Source organism: Galleria mellonella, unplaced genomic scaffold (assembly GCF_026898425.1).
Source record: "Galleria mellonella isolate WM207_F2 unplaced genomic scaffold, CSIRO_AGI_GalMel_v1 utg93, whole genome shotgun sequence".
Classification (NCBI taxonomy): Eukaryota; Metazoa; Arthropoda; class Insecta; order Lepidoptera; family Pyralidae; genus Galleria; species Galleria mellonella.
The window spans coordinates 1,037,752-1,049,225 of NW_026442176.1; the positions used below are offsets into that span (position 1 = coordinate 1,037,752).

Below are 11,474 nucleotides of genomic sequence, written 5' to 3' on the forward strand. Positions count from 1 at the left end.
CAAAGAAATATGTTTTTGAGCACCTAAAATGTCGAAATTTTAGATCATCCGCCTTACAGCCCTGACTTAAGCCCTAACGATTTTTTTACTTTCCCCAAAATTAAGCAAAGTCTTCGTGGTCAACGTTTCAGCTCACTCGAAGAAGATGTTGACGCATACAAATCGGCCATTTTGACTACCCCCACTTCGAAGTGGAATAAATGTTTTAAAAACTGAATTGAACGCATGCAAGTGTGTTAAATATCGCGGAGAATTCTTTGAAAAACAATTTATATCAAACAATAATAATTTATTAGATTGTCTATACTTATTTCAAACGACACAACTTAAAAGGCAGCCCTCATATCTCATTATTACCTATATCAAAACTTTGCAAACTTACACATTGATAATTATGAATTAAGATTATATTTACCATAATTATTCTTTATTCCTATTCCTTTATTTACCATAATTATATTAATATTATATTATTTCTTTAATTATACATTTAATATTTAGTGAGGTACACAATTGAAATAAGATATGTTTATTTTTTTATATTTGTCTGACTTAGAAGAATTGAGACATGCCACTTCGACGTAAGTACTTCAAATATACCCAGTGCGTAGCTATATTATTAGGCATTTTGGCAATTAGTACGTGAATATAAATAATATCTATACTAAACTATGTAGTTCATTTTAAGTATAAATTAAGAATAGCAACTACCAGCAACAATGCTCCGTTAAACTTCAACTCATGGATGGAAGGGCGTCATGTGCATCCAGTATTATACCTTCTACGTAATGAAATAGATTAAGAAATAAAAATTAAATTCACAATAACGTAACACAAAAATTAAAACATTTATTTAAATAGATTAATTTTACTTTTTCATTCATTATTGTAACTTTATGATAACATATGACTATCCTACAAACCATTCAAAGATAGGAATCTAAGTAAGTAATCTTACCTATATTTCTTTATCGGATCTTTTTTGCTTCCCTCTAAATGAAGTAGCCCTGTAGGTATGTACAATAATTTTATTTCTAAATGAACTTGCGACAGACACTGCGCAAAGAAACAAGACACATGAGAAATCACAGGGAGACAGATACCAATCTGACAAAATAATCTTATATTACTTACGTAAGTTGCTGTAAAGTATGTGGTCCCAGGGTAGAATAGGCCACCCCTCCCTTTGGTTGGGTATCGTAAAAACCGACTAAGAGAGGGCGAGGGATGGGCAGTAGCGTCCCTCTTAAAACATCTCTACAGCCTGACTGCGGTTGCCAATTCACCTGCCAAGCATGGCAACAACTGCCAAAACCTCCCAAGGGAGAGCTTATTTTCGGCAGTGGACAGTTAAAGGCTGATATGATTATTATGATGACTTACGTAAGTAACTACTCCCCGTGATTTTTTTGGTCCAAGTAACTAACATTAGTATTTTTTTATGGTTGAAAATGGCATGGTAACGGTAACTCCGCTTGCGCTAATGGGATAGACTGGCGGAGCACCAGTGAAAGGTGATAGTGATAGTGACAGGCCAGTTAGCCCATCATGATAAATTCATCAGGAATTAACTATGATAGTTTCCAGGGGGAACCGCGAGGAGGTCGACCTGGTTGGGTATATTGCTAGAAATGAGATTCTCAGTCTCCATTACTAACAATCCCTTTCCCCCCCAGAATGTTAGTATTATACTCACTAAAACTGAAGTCAAACGATTAAAACTTTGTTTTCTTCATTTTAGTGATAACTTATATTAGTCACAGGCCTTAGTTTTAGCATTATATCTAACCGTGAAAATATGAGACTAGCTTTTCACATTGGTATGAATTAGTTTCCTATCACGCTTACATGGCTGAATCTATCGTCAATAATCATGAAAGACTAATGGCCACTTGTTAGATTGATGCAACTACCTACCACACTACTCTGTGATACCGATTTACAACCTGTGTGATACTGCATAAAAAGTTCGTTTTGAATAACAAAATTGTCCTCTCTTAACTAGATAAATTTAAAATTTTTCGTGCCTACAAAAAGAAGCAACGATTTCAACCATAACAAAATAAAAATCATTTCAATGTAACAGTAACATCAATTGATTGCAAAAAGAATTCCCAAGATTCTTAAATACATTAAAAAAAAATAACAAAATATTTTATAATACTACAAACTGTGATGCATCAATTTATTACTTTCAAAGAATGAGGAAGATGAAGTAGGTACCAATATTTTTCATTACTCATGATAAATGAATGATTTATAATGATGATAAATCTAAAACCCATTACTAACAACCCCTCCCTTATCATTGAAATTATGTTTTTTTAAATGAAATAAACTTGAAATGGATTTCATTATTCCCTCGCCGTATATATCTACCGATAGCCTTACATTATATAGATAGTGTCTCCATACGAATGCTTCACAACGCCAAAAGAGGCCAACTTTACCCATGTTTGTATAAATCGAGATACCAGAATGAATAGTTATTACTAAGTATGTGGAAGAAATTTATACTGTAACATTAAATTTTAAAATAAAAACAATACATAATTCTTATGGATATATGTGTACTAATATTATAAAGATGATTTTTTTTTTGTATATATTTGTAATGAATAAACTTAAAATCTACTTAAATAATTTAAAATTTTCTTTTACATATATAAATCTAAATTATTAGCGAACAACATAGACTATATATTGTTATCAAAAAATCAGAGAACCCTATGAAAATTTTAGTAATGTAAGCCAAGATATCAAAAATTTGCCTATAAAAGTCATCTGTCTGCCCTTGTGAAGCCGTAACTTTGGAAGCTTGTATAATAATGTTTATATTTACTGATTACTTCGATTTAGTCTTTTAAAACTTTTACCAAACTGACCGACATAGCCCAAAGGATTAACAAGCTAAAGTGCCAATGCGCTGGTCATATAGCTCTAAGAACCGACAAACGATCTGAGGGCGGGGGGATGGATTACATATCCAACCAGGTTAACCTCCACGCGCTTGTCAAAAGTAGATACCATTATGGTTAATTTATGATGAATTAGTCATCATCAAAAAACTGACCTGCTATCGATCTCAACAATCATCCCTTATTGATGCTCTACCACCGTATACCGATAGCACAGAAGTTGCCATTCCATTATCATCTTTTAAAAATACTAAAACATCTTTCGTCACGGTTAGCCGTATGTAAAAGCTTCAGGTTGTTCAGCAAACAATACAGAGAGCTATAAATTTCTTTGTGTAATAGAATCCGAAATGAGGATATCTATCGAAGAACAAAAATTATCGACATAGCTCAAGGGATAGACAATCTATTTAATGATAGAGTCTAACCGCCTCATTGCTAGCAATATAGATATCCTACATATATTGATAGCAATGGGCTCGACTTCCACGCGGTTCCTTCCGGAAACTATTGTGGTTAATTTTAATAATAAAGGAAAACATTGTAGCTGAAGTAATTATGCACATTTTGGTATTTCTTTCAACATTGTAAGTGAAAAAATGACCAAGATAATGATAGTTTCAAGATAGATTATTTTTACCATAGACTTAGTATACCATTCTTACCTACCTTAGGTACAAAATTTTTATGGTCTTTAAATTGTGAACGAAACACCCCCATATAAATCTTCTCCAGTTAATATTATTTTTAAAATGCCATAACTGTTATTTCTTAACTAATTCAAAAAACAAAATACTACTATAAAGCAAAAACATCAAACTGTATTATACTGTATATATTATATAATGACGTTATCCCAAAATTAGGTAATAAATATTATATATTTGTCATTTTTTATTCCATTTCATAAAATCAATATTTAAAACAACTTTTTTGCCGCTAAATGGTGTGCCCATAATCTAACGGTGTACCAAAATCAATAACACGTTTTATAATACTTAATTCAGATATCGTTACTTAATTATAAGAGCGTTTTTAAAATATATTAAAATTTACACATTACAAAAATTTCATTTATAAAATGTTTTTATTTCTTTATTGGGCACACAAAGACAAATAATTTAAACACTATCGGAAAGATAAAATATTTATGTATATAAATTAATAATATATATAAATTTGTGCTTAATAATTTTATTAGCTTTAAGGCTTTAGAGATATGTTTACTTACCGGGATAAAATAAAATAAATAAAAGTAGCCTATGACCTTCTCTATCCCAGATATTTATATATACATTTTAATGTATCAAGTTATAACGATTTCAAGAGCTAGATTAAAATATAACAAGAAAAAGGCGTTCACAGGCTGTTTACCATCAGACGGACTGTATGCTTAGTTGCCACCTTCGTAGTATAAAAAAAACACAAAGCTATATTCAAAGCATATATTTTCATTTTCATAACTTGGTCAGTTTTTGGTTAATGTTGAAAAATGTAAGAAAATGCGTGTAATTAGTTCAGCTACAATTTCTTTTGTCAATGTTTTTTTTTCGTTACCTATTTTTAAAATAATTAACGAAATACGATCAGTTAGACCCTATTACTAACAATCCCTTTCCCCCTAACCCATATAATTTAAGTCTCCTTGATTACTAAAGACTAGTTCTCCAGATCAGTAATATATATATATATATATATATATATATATATATATATATATATATATATATATATATATATATATATATATATATATATATATATATATATATATATATATATATATATATATATATATATATATATATATATATATATATATATATATATATATATAGTATGTTTGTTCCGTTGTGGAACAGGCTAAGGTCGGAGACCATGCTGCCTAGTCTTCAATATAAAAATTTGTCTGGAATTCGGTTGTCATATTTCTTTGTCTGTCAGTGTCATATTTCAAATATTTAAAGCCAGGGTTGCCAGATTAGGCATTTCTTTAATATTTTATGTAATACTTTTTCATTTGTAAAATTTTTTTAGAAAAATTTTTGAATAAAATTAAAATGGGCTAGGTGAAATTTGGGTATTTTAGAAATTTTGCGTAATAGTTTTGGTACATATAAAGTGTATTAGATATATCATCATCATATCAGCCATTAAATATTTACTAATAAACATAGGCCTCCCCCATTAGAGGGATTTTGACAGTGGTTCTTACGCTTGATAGGCGAGTAAGTAACCGCAGTTAGACTTTGGTGATATTTTAAAAGGAACGCTACTGCCCATCATTAAAATATATAAATATTATAAAATATACGAATAAAGGTAACAAAACAGAGGAAGGTAAGATTTAGGTAAAAGTAAAAACAGAAAGAATGATGTTTTTTCTTCGTTTTTTTTATTACAATGCAGTTAGCAAAACAATAGCAGTTTGTGATTGAGTAAAAGTTGTGGGAATCTTATTGACGTGGAAAATATTTTATATTTGGGTAAAAATTAAAATTTGGATCTGGTAACCCTGATAAACTCACCACATAGTACCGTACGCTTTTATAACACGTCCTTCGTCATACTTTACTATTTATTTAAATTTGTAATAATTTTCATTATAAATAGTGCTTTTATAACTTAATAAGATTTCATTTTATGTAGTTAATGATGTCGACTTCAACAGATACTTTATCACAAAACTTAAAAAGTGATGAAAATGGTGAATCTAAATCAAATGACACTGAACACCTTGAAGGAAATAAACTCTTGGTTAAAAGAAGAAATTGCCAAGACGAATTTGCGCCACCTTCAAAGTCTTTTAAAAATGATGAACATAGTACCGTAGTAGCAGCTCATTACAATCATCTTGAAGAAAAAGGACTAAAGGAAAGGTTCAAATCTCCCATATTTTACGTACGAAATTTTAATAACTGGGTAAAAAGTGTGCTCATTCAGGAGTACACAGATAAAGTGAGAGAAAAAGACTATGGTAAACCTATCATGGTGCTTGATATATGTTGCGGTAAAGGAGGAGACCTCAGCAAGTGGCAAAAAGCGCGTGTTGAAAAAGTGATATTTGCTGATATAGCGGATGTGTCTGTTCAGCAATGTAAAATTCGCTATGATGATTTACATAAAAGATGTGGCAGACTTTACTCTGCTGAATTCATTGCAGCTGATTGTACAAAAGAGACTCTGAGAGATAAATACTCAGACCCATCAATAAATTTTGATCTTGTAAGCTGTCAGTTTGGACTACATTATAGTTTTGAAAGTCTAGGCCAAGCTAGAAGAATGCTCACTAACATAACAGAGTGTCTCCGTCCAGGTGGATATTTTTTTGGTACTATTCCAGATGCATATGAAATTATTTCCCGAACTAAAAAGTCAGCTGATGGGTCTTTTGGAAATAGAATCTACAATATTAAGTTATTATTTGATTCCAAAACAGGTTATCCATTGTTTGGTGCAAAATATGATTTCCATTTAGAGGGAGTAGTAGATTGTCCTGAGTTCTTAGTTAATTTCGAACTATTTGTTAAACTAGCTGCTGAGTATGGACTTGAATTAGTATACAAAGCTAGGTTTTCAGATTTCTTCAAAGATCATTCAGATAACTATAAACAGTTACTGCATAGAATCATTTGTTTTGAAAGTTATCCAGCACCGCCTGGTAAAGAACTCATTGGAGATGAGGCAGAATATGAGCATGCAAAACAATTTTGGGAAAATATGGAGAAGAAAAATGAACATGATCATATTGGAACAATGAGTATGTGTGAATGGGAAGTAGCCAGTGAGTTTCTGTATTTCTACCTATACTAATGTTATTTAAAGAAAAGATTTAAATTTTGCATGTTTGTTTATAATATGTAAATAAACTAAAAAAACTACTTAACCTATTTTAAAAACTCTTTCACCTATAGAAAGTTACATACATTATTAGCAACTATCAAGGCTATATATTATTTAACAAAAAAAAAATAGAGATCCCTGTGAAAATTACAGTACATAACCCAAAGTCAAAATTTGTCTATTAAAACTAATAAAAAATACTAATTTATCTTCCTAACTAACCTTGCAAAGCCAGGGTAGTTTGCTAGTAAATTATATTTTATTTATATTTTAATAATTTTTTTATAAGAAATAACAAAAAATAGTATAATTTACTGTATAATTTTGCTATAACTATAATTTGCAATATATGGATGTTATGAGTATAGACTTACCATACATTATATCAACCCTGAAAAATCAAACTGTATTAAGCATAATTAAACAAATTTTTAAGGAGGTCAAAAAATGGAAATGAATAACAATTTTTCTTAAAAAGAACATTATCACCTCTTAAAAAAATTGTTATAGTTTTTTAATGGTAACCCTGCCTACACTATTGGTATATGCTTGTAAGACACCAGTGAAGGATAATTGATGAGGATAAAGCAGTGGGTCTACCATGAAATGAAATTTCGGACTCAATTTCGTGTTTTTGTTTATACCAAAATTGGGCCAATAAATGGAGTTTAACATTTCATTCGTCATACATCCTATCATAAAAGTCCAAAGGAACAATATTTTAACATTTTTAATATTTCCAAACGGCATGTATTATGTAATTTTAACATCAAATTTCTGTTTCGTTTGGCTCCGAAATATCGGAAAACATTTCATGGTAGGCCCTCAGGTCAGTTAGTTCATAAGGAATTCCAAATAAACCAAGATAGTTTTCAAAGGCAACTGCATGCAATTCTACTTGATATATTGCTAGTAATGAAGCTGTTAGATCCCCATTACTAACAATCCCTTCCCCCTAAATGAACAATAATAGGTAGCATAATAAGTGTCCAATACAGTAAAATTATTGATGTCATATATATTAGAAATTGAACATCTTTATTTTCTTTTTATAATTTATTGGAATAGTAGATGCACAACTGAATAGATACAAAACAAAAGCAATACATCATTGCGCAAGCATTTTCCTGCGCTTTGGTTAATAATGATGATGCCAATCAGAAAAACACAATTTTCTTTGTTTTTAATACATCTTTCTATATTTTATATATTTTCAACCAACTTCAAAAAGAAGGTTCTCAATTTGGTTAAAAAGTTCCATCAGTTCTAAACCGATTTGGAAATTTCTTTTTTTATCTGAAAGGTTATACTTTTATTGGTCCTATAAAAATTTTATATAACTTAATATTGAATAAAGTAATGCTTAATACATTTTAACCTTCCAGCATAGATATAGCCTCCTTTTTAATGATTAGAAAGATCTATATAAAATAACAGCAAAATTATAGAGGAAAGGATAATAAATCCATTAATGAAATATGTAGCAGGAAGAGTTTAAAATATCTTCCTCTGAACTAACTATGTAATCTCCTAAGAATTAAACAAATGTCTCTTTTTAAAACATTACATTATTTAATAAAGTAACTTATAGTTCAATAGATATGTAATGTATATATGGATATGTGTTTGTATGCCAAACTTCATCCAATTTCTATAGTTTCATATAAGATCAGACATATTTAACAAATAAATAGATTTGAATGAAATTTGGGATATAGATACACCATTGTCCTAAATTGGCAATGTATAATTTTAACTCTCCTGACCAAAGCAGTGTAGTACAGCTAGTAATAAAAAAGATAAATAATCAAATCTTGTTTTACAGCTATCTATATGGCATTTGCATTTAAGAAACAGAAGTCCACTTGGGATTCAAATGGAAAACCAGTATACAAATTGCCTCAAGATGAGGAGAAAGCAGAGTGACAACTGAAACTTGACAAAACATGATAATGAAGTATACTGTACATATTCTACATTGAATCTTTATTATATGAATAAAAAAATGAATAACTAATTATACAGACATTTTTATTTTAAATTAAATCTTTGACAATATTTTTATGCACCTTAGAATGGCAAACAAGATGACTGCCACCTGATAAAAAATAAAAACCTACGTTTAAGGATATATTTTGTGTTCCATTTTTTTTAATGACTGTTCAAATTTTTAAAGAAATATTGTAACATTTAATGTTCCAATATTTCTTAAAAACTTAACATATTGTGTTACGAGTTCTGTATCTACAGAACATATAACACAATATGTTTTATATACAAGATCTCTATTCCACAACACTAAAAACATAGAATTCATGTATTTGCTAGAATAAGGAACATTTTTATAAGTGTTACATCAGAACAAAAGTATAATCCTATCTTATCCCAGAATGTAGGTGTGCAAATATTGAAACATATACAAAAAATAAAAATAATAAACTCATCGGAATTACTACATAATTTTTATCAAATATACGGAAGCAATTTAATATTAAATGACATATATTTATTATTCACCATAAAACTGACCCACCTCGGTTTCGCATGGGTAGAAAGATAATAGGCGTTTGGCCGATATTTTATGACGTGCACAGACACCGCTAACTTTCATGTTAGAGATTATTGAAATTAAATAATAATCCATTATCTTCTATTAATACATTCTTTGCTAACATTGGTAAGAATCTAGCATCCGCCATTGAATCACGGTTTCACGGTAATTCTCGGATACAACGTAACTCAGCTACGCCTTTATAACACAGGCATGATACCTGCAGCCAATCTTCTCCCAACTCTATAGTTTTTTCCAATGTGGACGAAGAGGAGATTGAAAATATTATTATTCATTTAAAGACCAACTGTGCTTTTGGATGGGACGGTGTCTCTACTTCGATAATTAAGTCAGCAAAACATGTAAATATTTCCATACTAAAAATGTGTTCAATTGTGCTATCAATATGGGTACTTTTCCTATCGCTTTTAAAAAGCGATAGGAAAAGTACCCATCCAATTTTTAAAGGTGGAGATGGAGACATTATTTCTAATTATAGATTATCTCAGTCTTATCCGTTTCTTTTTTCAAAGATATTATAAAAAATCGTAAATTAATTATATTTATTGATAGTTATACTATCACCTAATCAATTTTTAGACCTTTCTAAAGCCTTTGATACTGTCTCTATTCCTATTTTGCTAGGCAAACTAGAAAGTGTAAGTGTTAAAGGTATAGCTCTTGATATGTTCGAAAGCTATCTTACAAACCGTACTCAGTGTGTAACTATTGATAGTTATGTAAGTGAAGATGAGTATATCAGTTGTGGTGTTCCTCAGGGTAGTGTTCTAGGGTCTACCTTATTCTTAATTTATATTAATGTTCTTTGGACCTTGATTATTCAAAACTGCAAAATTGTTATCTATGCGGATGCAGACCTCATCAGTGGGCATAATAGGATGGAGACACAAATGCATTCAGAGAATGCACTGAGACAGGTCATGAGGTGGCTTCAGTCAAACCTTACACTTAATCTCTTAAAGACAAAATTTATTGCCTTCTCTATAAACACTGTCTCTCAACCTTCCTCCACGTTTTCGATTCGTCCACATCTTTGTTTAACTCCAACAGTTCTTAATCCCTGCAATTGTATATCCAGGAAACGTGTTACTAGTATAAAATATCTTGGAGTAACGTTGGACGGTTCGTTGAAGCGGAGGCAACGTGTTGATTTTGGGGGGGAAGGATCATTAGTAATGCGGGCTATCAGTCCCATTGCTAGCAATATACTCTGTCAGGTCGACCTCCGCGCGGTTCCCCCTGGAAACCATCGTGCTAAGTTCCAGGTGTATTCATCACGATGGGCTGACTGACCTGCCTTTTTTCATTATTCACCTATCACCCCTCACTGGTGCCCCGCCAGCGTATACTGTTAGCGCAAGCAGGGTAATCACTCCATTCATCATCCATTAAAATAAAAAAAAAACATGTTGATTGTACTGTCTCCTGCGTAAGATAGGCTGATATTTGTTTTTAAAGAATTAAGAGGTGTCATAGATTTTAACAACTTAAAAACTGTATTATGCACTGGCATAGTCTATAATAACATACTGCATCACCTCCTGGGGTGGAGATCTTAAAACAGTTTTGCTGAAGCTTGAACGGGCTCAAAGAGCTGTTTTGAAAATACTGGCTAAAAAACCAATTTCATTCCCTACTATGGAACTGTATGTGCTCAGTCGGGTTTTATCTGTTCGCCAACTATTTATTTTAAATACTATGCCACGTAAGCATTCTGAACTACCATATGAAGTAAAACTGATAAAGTCGAAACGAAAATCTTATAAAATTTGTAAAGTTGAACCTCGACGCACTGCTATAGCGAGCCTTCATTATCACCACCACTAATATTATTAGTTCCTCTCTATATAATAGATTAAACAAAGAATTAGATATATATCCCTTACCTCACCATAAATACAAATATAAATGTTTAAAATTTCTCCAATCCTTATCTTATAATGATACAGAAGATCTTATACATTTTTCCAAATAAATTTATAACTTTTACACCTGCATAGACACACAAATTCACAAACACATTTAAGTTAACCTGTAGGCTGCTGTTTTTATTTTTATTTTTTTTTATTTTTGTAGTTTATTAATATTGTAGTTAGTTAGCTGCTAGATACAAAAAAATCTCTTCGTTGATGTAACTAACT

At 30.7% G+C, this 11,474-nt stretch overlaps 1 protein-coding gene across 1 annotated transcript; it reads left to right on the forward strand.

The window, feature by feature from the left end:
- The first annotated feature begins 5,429 nt into the window (after positions 1 to 5,429).
- LOC113517056 (mRNA cap guanine-N7 methyltransferase) lies at positions 5,430 to 8,781 on the forward strand. The gene is made up of 2 exons (XM_026901583.3): positions 5,430 to 6,702; positions 8,587 to 8,781. Exons 1-2 carry the CDS (start codon positions 5,571 to 5,573, stop codon positions 8,685 to 8,687), a joined length of 1,233 nt encoding a protein of 410 aa, XP_026757384.2. The 5' UTR covers positions 5,430 to 5,570; the 3' UTR covers positions 8,688 to 8,781.
- The last annotated feature ends 2,693 nt before the right edge of the window (positions 8,782 to 11,474 follow it).

Excerpts from the sequence above, each read along its gene's own strand:
- LOC113517056 (XM_026901583.3), top strand. The coding sequence starts at position 5,571 with ATGATGTCGACTTCAACAGATACTTTATCACAAAACTTAAAAAGTGAT. Across the intron at positions 6,703-8,586 it reads GTGTGAATGGGAAGTAGCCA|CTATCTATATGGCATTTGCA; the intron begins GTGAGTTTCTGT and ends CTTGTTTTACAG.